The sequence below is a fragment of the Papio anubis genome, chromosome 13, assembly GCF_008728515.1.
Source record: "Papio anubis isolate 15944 chromosome 13, Panubis1.0, whole genome shotgun sequence".
Taxonomy (NCBI): domain Eukaryota; kingdom Metazoa; phylum Chordata; class Mammalia; order Primates; family Cercopithecidae; genus Papio; species Papio anubis.
Genome location: NC_044988.1, coordinates 22584360 through 22601293, shown reverse-complemented (window position 1 = coordinate 22601293; position 16934 = coordinate 22584360). Strand labels below are relative to the sequence as shown.

Here is a 16934-nt window from a genome sequence, read left to right as displayed (position 1 = left end):
GATCTCATCCACTCCTATAATGTCCACTGCTACCCATAGGAGAGGACAAATCACAAATCTACATTTCTAGCGCTTCTTTCTTTTTAATATTTCAGAGCCACATTTCCAGTTCCAGCTAATGATTCCTTCAATTGTGATCAATCATCCCATTTTTATTCATTAATATATTTATTCATTTACATAACAAACACTTGAATACTTCCTAATAGCAAGCATTGTACAATTTTAATGTGTATAGGAGATCCTGAGGAAGAAAGAATGATAGAAACAGAATCAATAATCAAATATGTAATTAAGAAGAAAAAAACACGGATCTTTAAAATTAAAAAAAAAAAAAAAAATCTCTAACTCTACTGTTCAAACAGGCTTCCCAAGTTTCAAACAAAATCCATTTTAGAAGACCTATATTCAGAAAAAGCCTAATGCAAATTTTTAAAGTTGTTTGAATACTTTAACTGAAGATTATGATGTTCAGTCACTGATTCATGTAAAAGCAACACAACGCATCTTCACCTATTCAAATGTAAATATAAGTTGCGAGCAAATTGAATTAAATGTAACAATTAGTCCAGGTGCAATGGCTCAGGCCTGTAATCCCAGCACTGTGGGAGGCGGGTGGATCACTTGAAGTCAAGAGTTCGCGACCAGCCTGGCCAACATGGTAAAACCGCATCTCTACTAAAAATACAAAAATTAGCTTGGCATGGTGGCGGGCACCTATAATCCCTGCTACTCAGGAGACTGAGGCTGAGGTTGCAGTGAGCCCAGATCATGCCACTGTACTCCAGCCTGGGTGACAGAAAAAGACTCCATCTCAAAAAAAAAAAAAAAAAAAAAAAGTAAAGATTAATTTAATTGAGAGATGGTTACTATATGTCTGTACATTTCCTTGTAATTATCTCTGTATATGGATGAGGTTGGTTTTGTATCCCCCAAAAAGGATATGTTGAAGCCTTAACCCCAGAATCATAGAATGTGACCTGATTTGGAAATCAGATATTGATAGAGTAATCAAGTTAAAATGTGATAATCAGGCTGAACCCTAATCCAGTATGACTAGTGTCCTTATAACGTGAAATTCTGACACGGACACACACAGAAGGAAGACGATGTGAAGACACACAGGGATAAAATGGCCATATGACAAGGAACACCCACGGTTGCCAGCAAACACCAGAAGCTAGAAGAGGCAAGGAAGGATAGCGACACCTTGATTTTGGACTTCTAGCTTCCAGAAGTATGAGACAATAAAGTTCTGTTATCCTAAGACACCCAGTTTTTGGTATTTTGCTGCAGCAGCCCTGAGAAACTAATGCAGCTATCTAAACTTCACTAGCAACGGAATAAATTACAACATGTATGAGTTGATTACATAAAAAGAAACTTGTATGCAAAAATAGAATACAAAAGTTTAAAACAAAAATAAATTGGAAAACTAGTATTCTAATAAATTTAATGAGGCATTGATATCCCTTGATTAAGCAAAAACTTTCATATTTATTGAGGGAAAAAAATTACCAAGACTCCCAAGGATACGAACAGATGAAAAGATAAAATACAAAAGGTAAGGAAACCCAGTAAAATCATCAACCTCATTAGGCAATCAGAGATGAAAATTAAGATAACAATGAGTTCATCTATATCATAACAGCATTCGTTTTATTTAAAAAAGAAAAGGTGAAACAATTCCGTGATAGCAAGGATGGAACATAGGGACACAATAAATATAAAGGAAATGTAATCTTACTATGCTAAAACAGACAGATATTTGTTATATTATGAGACAGAATATTATGCAGCCATTAAAAATCATACTCACATTGTTGATAATTATTTTATAAGGCTATTTCTGGTGGTAGAGGCAGGGCTGGGGATGTCTAGTATGTTCGGTATTATGTTTTTAAAATTGGTATAAAATTTTTAAGTTCAGAAATAACAGTTAAAATATATTTACAAAGTATATGTAATTAATTGGAGAAAATATTTTTGATGCGTAAGAGTGGAAAAAAAACAGGATACAAAATAGTATCATTTTAACTGGAAATATGTAGAAGACTAAATTTTAAAAAGCCAAAATTTTCATAGTGAACTCTGGCATATCACATTGTTTTTTTCTTTCTTTTCTTCCCTTGTTCTATTGTTTGGGGGAGAGGAGGTATAGTTTCAGTTTCTCAATAATGAAAATCTTTGATAAACAAGATTAAAGTAAAAAAACAGCGTGGGAGGGAATGTAACCAACTGTGTCATGGCTGACATGACCATTGCAGAAATGAAAAATGATTCCCGCTCTTATCTGGGGGCAGGGAGAAGTCGTGATTATGCCATGAAGAGTTTAACACTCAGCTGTAACAAGTACTTCCCAAAATAGTGTTAGACTTCCCATCTTTAGAACACATCTCAAGTCACAGGGATTGAAAGAAAGATTTTCCACTTCCTCTTTCTGGGACCTTTGTGAATAGAAATTAAAGAATAAAAAGAGTGGCATCTTCCATTTTTATTATATTCTATGTGAGTAGAACCCTCTTTTTTTGCTTCTGCTATAGAATTCAACTTCTATAACTCAATAGAGGCTTAACAAATGCTTCCTGACCTTCTGGAATCTGCAAAATTAGAACTGGCAAGGATGATGTGGGAAACAGCACAAAATATATGTATACTCCCTTCCAAATACGCTTAATTAGAGCCTCTCCATCCAGCGCACTGTTTCATCTAATTCAAAAACAGTACAGTCTGAACACCAGTAATGGAGACTCATTAAGTTCCATTAGCAGCAGTCACATCGAATGATACAATAGAAACCAGCAACTATTCACAGCCACAGGTAACACGCTACAATAGAAACCTGTTAGACAAATAACCTGGTCACCCTCAAATCAGGTCCCTTGCTTTTACAGGCACTTAATTTCTAAAACTTGATGTCCTGTGAAACATATTTTAATTATATTGCTGGACCACCAGTGACATTAATTTAATCTAGTCTTTCAGTCATTCTGACACATAAAATTTATCATTTTAGTTTCTTCCAAGCAAGGTATGAGGACGGAAGAAAGATGAGAATGGTAATTGTTGTATTATGGGCCTTTAGGCAAGATGCCTTAAAATGAGATAACAGCAAGTACAATTACAGTCATCATGAAAATCACCATATTCACTGAGTGCTTACTATGAGCCAAGCATTTTATAAAGATCTACCTGTACTATTTTATTTAATCCATGTAACAACTCTATAAGGTAGGCATTACTATTATCCTTTCATAGAAAAGAGCTTGGCTCGGCCAGGCACGGTGGCTCATGCCTGTAATCCCAGCACTTTGGGAGGCTGAGCAGGTGGATCATCTAAGGTCAGGAGTTCAAGACCAGCCTGGCCAATATGGTGAAACCTCGTCTTTACAAAAAAAAAAAACAAAATTAGCCGGGCATGGTGGCAGGCACCTGTAATCCCAGCTACAGGGGAGGCTGAGGCAGGAGAATCACCTGAACCCAGGGGGCAGAGGTTGCAGTGAGCTGAGATCATGCCATTTGCACTCCAGCCTGGGCAACAAGAGCGAAACTCCGTCTAAAAAAAAAAAAGGGGTTAGGTCACATAGCCAGAGTCACATGGCCCATGAAAACGTCAGGAATCAAACCCAGACAGGCCGACTCCATATTCAGTGGCATTGACCACCGCCTTCTGGTACCTCTCACCAACTCACCTAGGATCTAGGCAAATTCTTTTGGGGATTCCGAGAGTACCATGAAGTACTACACGAGCTACACCAACAACTCTCATGCTGGGAGGTGTCACAGATGTTACTCAGTAAGGTTTCATGGTCATATAGTGGTAGGACCTGCTTAAGCTATAACTCTGTACTGACGAATTACAAGGCACATTATGTTACAGTGTTTATACTTTTTAAAACCACAGTATTTCCCAAATATAATGTACCAAGACATGCTTAATGTGGAAAAATACCTAAAAGCATCTTACTGCACAGAACAGAGAAAGGGAAAAGCTGACTTACACTACTAGGATCAAAAAAGAAGTTAGAGTCCCAAATAGGGAAAGTAAGATTTAAAACAGCCTCGTTATGTTCTCTTTTTCCACTGTCACAACTCACTTGATTCTAGGAGGATATAGCAATCTCTTCTTCAGAGGTAGGCTAACATGCAAAATCCTCCGAACCTTCTTCCCCTCCCTCTTCAAACTATTTCTTAGTTACCTCAGGAAATATTCTCACCTCTTTCCCATACCTCATTTATGAGGTCCCCACAAATGACCTCAACAAAGATGACAGTATAAAAACAGTGCCACTGAGATAGCTCCATCAAGAGGGAAAATGGATTGCATTTTGAAGTTTAATTAGAGCTGCAGGCTCAGATGCAGTAACTCATGCCTGTAATCCCAGCACTTTGGGAGACTGAGGCAGATGGGTTGCTTGAGGCCAGGAGTTCAAGACCAGCCTGGGCAGCATTAGCAAGACCCTGCCTCTACAAAAATTAAAAAATTAAAAATTAGCTCAGCGTGGTAGCATGTGCCTATAGTCCTAGCTACTTGGAAGGCTGAGGCAGGAGGATCGTTTGAGCCCAGAAGTTCAAGACTGCATGAGCTCTGATCACTCCACTGTATATCAGCCTGGGCGACAGAGCAAGACTCTACCTAAAATAATAATAATAATAATAATAAATTAGAGCTTCATAACCAAATTCTAAACCTCTTGGAAGTACACATAATTTTCAGAAGGTACATATCCATTTAACTTCTAACCCTCTACTCAAATCCCAAGAAAAGAATCCAAGAGAAATACAATGCTTTACGATGGTTAATGTTTTTAGGATTTTATCATTGAATTACTGGTTTATAAATGTCTGGTTCTCAATTTTCACTCTGTGTTCCCTTAGCTTATGATACCACCTTCTTCTAGTTCTCTTTATACTCCTCTGAATGGTTATTTATGGTCTTCTTCATGAGTTTCTCTTTCTTTGCCCATTACAGGTGTTGGCGCCTCCCGGGATTTAACTCTCAGCTCACTAGGTTCCCTCACTCTTGCTTCCTGGGCATAATCGCTTCCTCTGTCATACTTTTAGTTTCCTACAGTAGGCAAGTGACTCCTACAGTTGACTGTCCCAATAAGCAGATGAGCTCCTCCACTAGTGCAAATGCTCCCCAGGGCCTTGAGATGCACACATCCAAAGCCTCCTGAACATCTCTGGCTAAATATATTACAAGAATCTCAGCTCAAGAAATCTAAACCACATTGCTTTCTCCTCATACCTCCTGTGCCTTCTTTATCTCGGTGGTGCCAGCTTTTACCTGATTACCCCACTCTGGTCTGAAAGTCGTGCTGGACTCTATGCTCTCCCTTAGCTCCACATCTGATCTTTAACATGCCTAATGAATTGTTCTTTCTAAATGTCATATTCACTCCTTCCTTTCAATCCCACCACTACCAACCTTGGCAAGGTTGTGGACACATCAGTGCGCTGCACTGTTCTCTCAAATGGTCTTCCTGGTTCCTATTCTGACCCCTCAAATCCACACCATTACTGAAGGTAAATCCGTCCATATCTCTGACCACCTAAAATCCTTCTTTAGTTTATAGTTTAGAGTAACCAGCTCTCCATAAACTTATCCCAGTTCATAATCTTATCTGTTCATTCCCCTTTCCTTAAGGGTTGGAGGGGAATTTATATTTAAAAAGAAATTATACTCACAATTTTGAGAGGCCCACTTTTACTTAATAATAGATAACTTTCGGCCGGGCGCGGTGGCTCAAGCCTGTAATCCCAGCACTTTGGGAGGCCGAGATGGGCGGATCACGAGGTCAGGAGATCGAGACCATCCTGGCTAACACGGTGAAACCCCGTCTCTACTAAGAAATACAAAAAATAGCCGGGCGAGGTGGCGGGCGCCTGTAGTCCCAGCTACTCGGGAGGCTGAGGCCGGAGAATGGCGTGAACCCGGGAGGCGGAGCTTGCAGTGAGCTGAGATCCGGCCACTGCACTCCAGTCTGGGCTACAGAGCAAGACTCCGTCTCAAAAAAAAAAAAAAAAAAAAAAAAATAGATAACTTTCATTGTACCCTTTCTCTGAGTCAGCACTCTGCCACACAGTTCATCTATATTATCTCATTTAATCATCACAACATTTCTAAGAGGTAGGGCTATTTCCATGGTTTGTTTATTTGTTTGTTTGTTTGAGACACAGTCTCATTCTCCTGCCCAGGCTGGAGTGCAGTGGTGCGATTTCAGCTCACTGCAACCTCCGCCTCCTGGGTTCAAGCGATTGTCCTGCCTCAGCCTCCTGAGTAGCTGGGACTACAGGCATGTGCCACCACTCCCAGCTAATTTTCTTTGTATTTTTAGTAGAGATGGGGTTTTGCCATGTTGGCCAGGCTAGTGTTGAGCTCCTGATGTCAAGAGATTCACCTGCCTTGGCCTCCGAAAGTGTTGGGATTACAGGAGTGGGCCACCTTGCCCGGCCTCCATGTCTATTTTACAAATAAGAAAACGGCCGAGCACGGTGGATTACACCTGTAATCCCAGCATTTGGGAGGCTGAGGTGGGCAGGTCAGGAGATGGAGAGCATTCTGGCTAACACTGTGAAACCCCATCTCTACTAAAAATGCAAAAAATTAGCCGGGTGTGGTGGCGCACACCTGTAATCCCAGTTACTCGGGAGGCTGAGGCAGGAGACTCACTTGAACGTGGGAGGCAGAGGTTGCAGTGAGCTGAGATCATGCTACTGCACTCCAGCCTGGCGACAGAGTGAGACTCCGTCTCAAAAAAGAAAGTAAAGAAAAAAGAAAACCAAGACTCAAAGGGGTTCAGCAAATTTGCCCATGTCCATATAACTAGTAAGTGCCTGAAGTAGGACTTCATCCCAGCTCCGTACGCTCCTAATATGGGTCTATGCTTCACACAAAACGGATAACCAAGCTTGCCTGTTGCAATCAGTGAGCATAGCTATAAAGGGGGGCAGAACGTGTAGAAGAAGGAAAGAGAAATTCATGTAACTATGGACTAAAGATATTATGTAGGTGAAATCAAATTTTGTGGGCTCAAACTTTGATACTCAATTTTTTCTCAATATTAAATTTGATCTGAAATTCAGTCAGACACAGAAACACAGATTTATATAAATATGGTACCAAGAGAGAAGTCCAGGTTTATATAAACACGACTTATGCCCATCGTGAACCATTTAGAAAGTTCTTCATGTTACTCAGTTTAAGTAAAGCCATATTTAAGGATTCACATCACTCTATCTGATATATGCACATCAGAAAAAAACATGCATAATTAGGTATAATACGCCACAGTCAGTTCCATGTATGTTCAAAAATGAAGGAACACATTTAACTTCTGTCAATTTGCTTCCATTTACAAGAACAATTCTGTGTTTTAAAAAAGTGCATTTCATCACATGTAGCCTTCCGTATTTTCACACAATGCCATGCACCCACAATTCGTAATAAATCCACAGTAACTCAGATCACATTATAGCTTCCTAATATGTTCACTCTCTCCAATACATCTCCTCCTCCTTCCTCAAACCTCTGAATACCCTCCATACCGCCTGTCTCCCTCAAAATCCCACCCACAGGCACACCCAGTCGACGACTTTGCCTCAAGACCTGGGTGCCCCCCAACTCTGTCTGCATTCCCATCTATTCTGGCCATATCGCGTCCCATTCCCCCGCTTCGGGGAAAAGCCGAGACCCTCCATTTTCCCAGCTTCTCAGGGACTTCTCTTCAGCAAATGGCCTCCTCCCTCCTGCTCCTGAGTTTCTCCCTTGCTGGTGGATCATTTCCAGGACCATGCTGTTTCATGTATCGCCACATGAAACAAAAGGCAACGAGAAAACCTCACCAGGTCCCCATATCTCATCATGCTTCCCTGCACAGTAACACTTCTCCCAAAAGCCACCTGTAATTGCAGTCTCTGCTTCTCCTATTCTCTCTTCACCCACTTCAGTGAAGCAGCCGCTAACTCCACTGCACAACCACCTCCGGTCAGACGCCCTGAGACCTCACGACTCCCCATCCAACCACCACCCTCCACCTACCTCCTCCTTCCCCCTTCTGGCTGCGTGCGGCCAGACACAAAGTGCTGCCTCAGGCGGCTGCGCTTGCTGTTCCTTCCGCCAGGGGCGCTATTCCACCAGACGCCCCTGCCTGGCCCACTGCCTCACTTCCTTCAGGCCTCTACTCCAATCCCTCAGAGCGGCCTTCTAGGACCAGACCATCTAAACAGTCCACTCAACCCCCAACTCCGCTGGATTTCACACCACCATCATCTCCTATTCTCTCCAACTACTTTATTTTTCTTCATAGGCCTTTTACTGCCTGATATTAAATTACAAATTTATTTTTGTGTTTCCTTGCTAAGGTTTTGTTCTCCACCCACTTCATTTCTCTCACCACCTACACACATGCGCACACACACACGCACACATGAAGGTAAGTCCCATGAGGACAAGGATTATTGTGTCTTATTAACCACTTACTCCTAGTAACTAAAAGAGTGCCTGGAATATAGTAGATGCTCAATAAATATACTTTGATTACATGAATATTCTGTTAGTAAATATTTCAAATTATGAAGAACACAAATCTCTGGGATTTGAAAGTATATCTTTCTACTCCTTTAGATATTCTAGTAGAATCACGTTTTGGTAGTGGTTTCAGAATGGAAAAGATTTATATATTTTACCTTTCCGATGTCACTCGGATTCGTTCCTCACAACTACAGTTCACAACTTCCATCTTCTCATGGAAGTATTTTTCCACACACTGCTCCTCAAAATCATGAAGTTTTTTCAGATCCTCCTTACTCAGGTAGAGTTCTATAGAAATAAGTATGAAACACAGAAAGAATCATTATTCATCTCAGGGCATGAGTGGCTTTCCTTCCACTTGTATTGAAAATGAGAAACGGTAGCCTGTTGTGATAAAAGTTTGTCACCTTGTCAAACTATTTCTAATATTAATGCAGAAATAGCACCAACAAACAACTGGAAGCCGGGCGCAGTGGCTCACACCTGTAATCCCAACACTTTAGGAGGCTGAGGGGGGTGGATCCCTTGAGCTCAGGAATTAGAAACCAGCCTGGACAACATAGGCAGACTGTCTCTCTACAAAATAATTTTAAAATTAGCTAGGCGCCTGTGGTCCCAGCTACGCAGGAAGTTGAGGAAGGAGGATGGCTTGAGCCTGGGAGGTCAAGGCTGCAGGAGCCGTGATCACGCCACTACACTCCAGCATAGGCTACAAAGCAAGACTCTGTCTCAAAAAAGGAAAAGAAAAGAAAGAACTGGAAACACCAGCCTGGGTCTCTCCTATTCATTCTTTGAAAATGACTCATATGTAGAATTCTTTCTCTTCAATATTTTCACAGGTAGAAATGTTTTCACGTTTAACAAAAATTCACTGCATTTCTATGAAAATGGGGAATCTGATTGTCTTCTTTTCTCTCTGCCAATGCTTTCTAAAATTAATTAAATTTTAATTGATTCATATTAGATGTACATATTTTCGAGATACATGTGATAATTTGATACATTCATATAATCAAATCAGGGTAATTGGTGGCATAAGCCTGTAGTCACAGCTACTCAGGAGGCTGAAGTAGATCACCTTAAATATTTACCTGTCCTTTAAGATAGAAACATTTGAATTATTCTCTTCTAGCTATTTTGAAATGTATAATCAATTAATTTTAACTGTAGTCAAACTACTGATGGCAGGGCATGGTAGCTCATGCCTGTAATCCCAGCACTTTGGGAGGCTGAAGCAGGTTGGATCACTTGAGACCAGGAGTTCAAGACCAGTCTGGCCAACATGGTGAAACCCCACCTCTATCAAAAATACAAAAATTGGGGGTTTCCTTTCTCGGCTTTGGAGCCCCCCTCCCTCTGTCTCTGTATGGGGGAGCTTCCTCCTTATTTGCCTATTAAACTCTCCACTCCTTAAAACAAACAAACAAAAAAAATTAGCTAGGTGTGGTGGTCTATGCCTATAATCCCAGCTATTCAGGAGGCTGAGGTGGGAGAAACATTTGAACCCAGGAGGCAGAGGTTACAGTGAGCCGAGATCGCTCCACTGCACTCCAGCCTGGGCAACAGAGCAAGACCCCATCTCTAAAAACAACAACAACAACAACAAAAACCCTACCGAACTATTGAACACTAGGTCTTATTTCTTCTATCAAAGTGCATATTTGTACTCACTAATCAACCTCTCTTCCAACTCTTTTAGCTATTACAATGACAGTAAATAACCAATAGGTTACATGCAAGATTAGAAGAAGGCAGTCTGTTGAAATTAATCCAGTAAGTATAAGAAAGTTTTACCTTGTTACACAGAGTTTGTGCATACTAAGTCCTTCTACTGAAGAATGAGATGTTGGCCGGGCACGGTGGCTCAAGCCTGTAATCCCAGCACTTTGGGAGGCCGAGACGGGCGGATCACGAGGTCAGGAGATCGAGACCATCCTGGCTGACACGGTGAAACCCCGTCTCTACTAAAAAATACGAAAACTTAGCCGGGCGAGGTGGCGGGCGCCTGTAGTCCCAGCTACTCGGGAGGCTGAGGCAGAAGAATGGCGTAAACCCGGGAGGTGGAGCTTGCAGTGAGCTGAGATCCGGCCACTGCACTCCAGCCTGGGTGACAGAGCGAGACTCCGTCTCAAAAAAAAAAAAAAAAAAAAGAAGAATGAGATGTTATTATTACCATTCAATGGCCAATCACGGCTGTGTACCTTCTCTGACACAATTATAAATAACTCATTAAAAAGACACATTACTAAGTGACATTATAAGGCTAACGCAATTCTTCATCAAACTCCAGCATTCACATTTGGTTTATTACCTTGGCTTTAACTCCTGCCTAATAGAATAATATACCATCTTTTAAGCAAGTTTATAATACTTAGAAAATATATAAATGAAATGATGCTGCTAAAAGGATTAAATTGGAAAGTTCTCTTTCTTGAATGGTTTTGCTTACATTAGGACAAAAAGAACTAACATGGTTCTCCAGAATTTATTTAAAATGCAATTGTTACATTATTTTCTGAAAAAAAGACAAAAAAATCTTAATTTTAAATTGAAAACATGGCTAAAAGTATTATTCAGCTGTAAAATGTATTCACAACTCAGGTATACAGTGTTTTCTGATTTAAATGGCAGGAAAAATTTTTTCAGACACTGAAAAGATTCGGTATCTTCCATCCCCTACCCAACTCTAAAGTCTTCTTTCATTGAAGAATCTCCTATGAGCAAGAAACTTCACAGGTGTCATGATGTGAACCTTATGTGGGTCCCTGAGAGCAAACAATCCAGAGTAATTCCAATGACAGGTGCAGTTTGCAGTATGTGGTGCTTTCCTGTAATTGTCCGCAAGGTGGCACTGCCGCCCCTTGTGTAAATGTCTTTATCCTCAATATAAAGGATCAGAAGCAATGTCACGAAAATTCAAGAATGTTCCAGAAAGCTCAGGGCGAATTCATTGTAAACTTTACTCGAGTTTTTATGAAATCATCCTATAAGCACAGACCAAGGTAAACCCAGGAAACGTTCTTTCATGTGGTACTAGGAAGTCTGGGCAAATCCTACTCAATTCCAGGATTTATCAAGCAATTCACACTCTGCTATTAGGTTGCAATGGTTCTGCAGCCAAAGCGTGGGACGTCTCTCTACTAGCAGCCTGAAATTTACAGTATAATTATAAGCCTTCAAGTTAACTTCAGTTATGCTTTGGCTTTCGCACAAAGGCTGAATCTCTTGGTCAGGGAGTGGGGTATGAAACAGAAAAGAAAAAATCTTCAAAGTGACTTAGGAGGAGAAAAAATACGTCACAGAGTCACCTACCACCAGCAAAAGCATATCACTCTGTCAACCCCATAATATACTGCAGGGGATGACCTGTCCCCCTAAGGACCCACCTAAACACATAAACAGCCCACTGTCCCTTAGCTGAAACTCCTGTAATCCAGAGTATTTTAGAATTCAGAACTGTTCTTTTCTAGTTTCAGAAAGTTAATATAGTGAATATATCATAAATGAAGTGAAATCCCTAGTTAAGGTTAAAGCAATCCCTAAAATCAAACATATTACTATTTTCTTCAGCAACATCAATGAATATTCATACTCCAAGAAATAAAGAAAACAAATGGCTTCACATCAATTCTTATCAGCCATTTTTTGCCAAATAAGTCTTTCCTCAATTTATGAAGAAAAAAGGCTTTCAGTTTTCAGAGGTATTTTAGATTTAGGAATTGGGAAAAGGATTGTGTATTTATGCCACCTGCTTCCTGTATTTCTGGGAACTATCTAGAAATGGGCCTGGTACCAACTGTGGAATTGCTTGATAGGAACTACAGAAGATTTGTAAAACCACCAAACGCAATGTTCTCTGACAACAATTAGTATGATAGTCATATCATGCAGTGAAGATCTGGCTAAACAAGATGAATTAGGAAAACCTCAAAATACATAGGCTTATGCTTTGAAAAAACAGAAGTCAGAATCCCTATTTCCACATCCTGACTCACAGTGTTGCCCAGGCTGAAGTGCAGTGGCTATTCACAGGCACGATCATGGCGCACCCCAGCTTTAAACTTCTGAGCTCAAGCAATTCTTGTGCCTCAGCCTCCTGAGTAGCTAGGACTACAGGCATGCACTACTGCAACCAGTCTCTGAGTTGAGGTTCTTGAAAATAAGAAACATCCATTTCAGAATCACCTCCATGCTCAGTAGATTAGAGAATCAGAGGACCATGACTCTGGTTAATAAGTTAAGCCCAGCTTTGCTTATCTTTTCTCTCACACCCCAAGGCCTTCTGTAACTCCATTCTGTCTGAATTCCATCTTCTACAACAAGGAGAACAGTACAGGTCACATGACTACTCTCTAGGAGTTATTCTGATTAGTTCTCTGGTCAGCAGAGAAAACACAGGTTTTCCATGTAACCTAAAGCCTTTACACAATCAAGCAGAGATTCTCTTCCTACCTATTCCTTTCTAAGTATCCGTTCATCTTGGCAAAAGGCACTGCGACCTCATAATGAGGTCAGTATATTTACTTAGACCCAGGGCATCAGCTGATATTCTATTGTCAGGGAACTCCCAGAGCCCCCCAGTGCCCTGAACTTAACTTATAATACTCCGGTGCATCTTTGCCTTGAATCTGTACTTTTTGCTCTCTTCCTCCTGCCTCACACAGAACAACTTACTTAATCCAACGTCACCTTCTTCTTGGTCGTGAGGAGCTCGATGACAGCACAGGCGGCGGAGGAGAAGGCCCACGTGGCTCAGCAGGATGAGAGGTGGGGGCAGCCAGGGCTTCTCGAGGTAGGTCATGATATAGCGATAGCGGTTGTATTTCCACAGGTTATTTGAAATGGATTCCATATCTAAGTAAACGTTGCTGTAAGATGAAGTAAGGGAGGGACAATGTTTTAATATGAAGTCTTGAAAGGTAACAGACTCTATATTTTCCAACATTTATGATTGGTTCACCTGACATTGCCAGCAGTTACCCAACACAAATACTATCCACTGTGTTTACGATTCTTCTTCCACCAAACAAAATATATTAGCTACCTTCTACAATCAAACATGCTAATCAGAATAACAAGCAAAAGGCAGACATTACAATCAGAGAAAAGAAAATGTCAACGTTTTCAGTGTAATGAACAGAAAATCCGTTCTAGAACTCAACACTATTCTCAAGTCACCATCTCTTCTCACATAAAAGCTCTTTTTCAGTCCATAATTCATCGTTTATGGGAAACAGATTTAATGTTCCTCTGTATCATCTATCTAATGTCAAATGTGAGAACTGCTAGAAAAATCCCAGTTAAAACATGCAAACAGAATGGTGTAAATGAAGAAATGGAAGAAGAATCAATTCATCTAAAATCAAAAAGCAGAGCTTCTAGGAAAATCCAGACAAATTATTTAGATTAACTTTACAATAAAAGTAACTCCTTATTGGTAGGTCACTTTGTAGCTGTAACATGGAGATAGAACGGTGAATACTGATATTATAGAACTTGCCATGGGGGTAATGATTGGGGCTACAGTTATACTGAAACAATAGATCATCCTTAACTACTTAACTTTAAGTATATAATATGATATAAGAGGAACACAGTAAAATGTCCATCTTCATATTGTGCATAAACTAACAAAATTTAGTTTCTTTTTTAAGAAAAAGAGTAGAACTTGAGGAAGGTAGCCAAATTTAGCAAATAAAAACACAGATAACCCTAAACTTGAACAGCGATAAAGGAAAGGAACCAGGATTATCCTGGAGAACGCCATCTTTGGGTAAGAATAGAAGTTTCTCAGAATCCATACAGAAGGTGATTGAAACATAGATGACTGGGTTATCTCAGTAGTTCTCAAGCATGTTCTCTGAACCAGCAGCGTCAGCATCACCTGAGAACATGTCAGAAATGCACATTTTGAGGTCCTGGTCAATGAGTGAGAAACTCTAGGGTTGCACATGCTATTAATAGTTGTTTCACTCCAACATGACAACAGCCTTCCACCACCAGGTGGCGACCTTCACAGTGTATTTAATTTTGTTTGTTTGTTTATTTTTGCTTTTTTCAATTATTTTATAAAGAATTGTCTATAACCGGCTCCTGGACAAGTAGTCAGATCTGGGGTTGGTCAGTTTGTGTGGTCTTCAGTGTGTTCATCTCTAACATGAGAAATTTGTCCTATGCGAGGATTTCTTAACTTCTTTTTTGACACTGGACATTTGTTTCTGTCGTTGTCGTTGGCCAGGAGGCTCAAAAAGAGGCCTTTATTTATCTAGCTCAAAGTATACACTATCAGAGTCTTGTTTGGTACTCCTTCTACTAAAATAGTTCAAATCAATGTTTCTACCACTGTATCAAAAAGTTCTATTATTTTTTGTCTCCCCACATCAGAGTGGTTGAATAGAAGGTAGAAACAGGCCGAGAGTCCATAGGCTCCCAGCTCTAAACAGTGCCAGGGCAGGAAGGGGTGGCTCCGGGTCTCACTGTGGCACCTTTTACAGAAAATAGACATAGCTGCCGGGCCCGGGGACAGAAACCAGACATTCCAGTCCATCTCCAAAAAGCAGCACAAATACTTTCCCCGCACTGTATGAAAAATACACACCTCTAGCACTCTGCAGTTACGAATTTAGTTTTCTTTAAGAAAAAATCAAATCAGTAGTATATATCCTGTTTCCTCAAGTTTCAAGAAAAAGAAATGAAAGGTCACGTTTTTCTCTTTAAACACTGATGTGTAGCTAGTAACTTGGATAAAAAGGTGCCACCCTACAAAATGTGCTCAGCATGTTCTGATGCCAGGATGGGCTTGGCCGCCTGGGCTAGGGCTAGAAAGGAGACCTCCATCCAACCCAGTGGAAATGGAAATCGAGTGTCCGTGCTGCATTTGGCTTCAAGATTGAGAATCAGAGCCTTTGAAATGGAGAGGGGGCATCTGAAAGGGCACCCCCACTGGGGGCTTTCAGAGCTAAGGCTCCAGAATGAAGGGGTCGCCCTGCCAGTGACAGAGCTAGGAGTCACTCTGAGCTGCAGCGCCCCCAGGATCCCCCTGTGGGAGGCCCCATCTGACCCTCTCCAGCCCATGGCTCTCTGCAACTGCCACCTGTACTCAGGTATATGGCTTCGTTGCTGCTGGCTTTTAAAATCAGCTATTATATTTGAGATGTGACTGTCACCAACAGAGTTCTCTCCTAAAAAGCCATCCCAGTGCTGTGTTGGCTCAGGGGGCACCGGCTTTGTGCTGCCTCTGTAACAGGCAGGAGAGTTCTCAAAGCAATGTTCCCTTGATCCCTGGACGCCACGGCAGCATTAGGGACAGGATCAGTCCCCTGGAGGGGAAAGGTGGCTTCAAGGCTGTTCTCTGGGCCATTTGCAGGAGATCTGCAGGTACCAGGAGTCTGTACTTATTGCTTCTTTCAGTGGTGGCCAAGCCAACCAGACCCAAACATGAGGCACACGGGCTCCCTGACTTGGCTGCCACTCAAAATTGACCCACACCCCTTGGGCTGCTCTGCAGTTCTTTGGACTCCAAGACCCAGAAGGGCCTCTGCTCAGCTGCCCACTTGGGCAAGACTCACTGGGTACCATGACCAGCAGGTGTTTACCCAACCTCGAGTGTACACCCCTAGTGACTGGGAGCACACCACCTGACCGGGTGACACTCCTTCCCAAAGGACCTTCCCAACAACAGAGGTCCAAAGAGCCTCCTGGTGACACCCACAGCAGGAGCGTCATGCCATCCCATCACCAGCACCCACTTACCTGCCTGGGGCTAAGATGGGGGGTGTGAGCCTTTCCTCTGAGAGCAAACAGGCAATGAGACACTGGACATTTTTAATAAATAAAAATCTCAGACTACCAGCCTGGGCAACATGGTGAAACCCCGTCTCTACCAAAAATACAAAATTCAGCTGGGCATGATGGCACACACCTGCGGCCCCAGCTACTCAGGAGGCTGAGGTGGGAGGATAGCTTGAACCAGGGAGGCGGAGGTTACGGTGAACTGAGATCACACCATTGCACCACTCCAGCCTGAGTGACAGAGTGAGACCCTGTCTCCCCTCACGCCCCCCCAAAAAACTCAGACCCTTTTATTATTTGATATATAAAAATAGCTATTATAACTAAACACCAGCAAATATTCTAAGTTCCTAAAATGGTTGGGCTGAGAGAACTGATGACTATCATATAACAAGCAGGAAGGTATGTCTTCCCCTTGTATAGGTAACAACACAGCAGTCACTTTTTTTTTTTTAAGAATTCTGATTTACTTTGCCTAACTCTCAACCCGTGTGTTCCCTACTTTCATTACTTATACTGCATAAATTGATTTTCTCTTTTCTTATCTTTTTCTCTTCGGTAAGGTAAACAAGGAATCAAATACGTAGCATAATGTCTGACATTTAAG

General features: G+C 41.4%; 1 protein-coding gene across 8 annotated transcripts in view; it reads right to left on the bottom strand.

Annotated features, from left to right (window-relative positions):
* TRPM6 (transient receptor potential cation channel subfamily M member 6) overlaps nucleotides 1-16934 on the bottom strand; it is a 181154-nt gene that overhangs the window by 39673 nt on the left and 124547 nt on the right. For all 8 annotated transcript variants that reach the window (XM_031654138.1, XM_003911815.5, XM_021927549.2 and 5 more), the window contains 2 exons: nucleotides 13211-13404; nucleotides 8692-8824 (listed from right to left, as the gene is read on the bottom strand). In XM_031654138.1, coding sequence (XP_031509998.1) covers nucleotides 8692-8824; nucleotides 13211-13404 — 327 coding nt within the window. The remainder of the gene's footprint in view (nucleotides 1-8691; nucleotides 8825-13210; nucleotides 13405-16934) is intronic.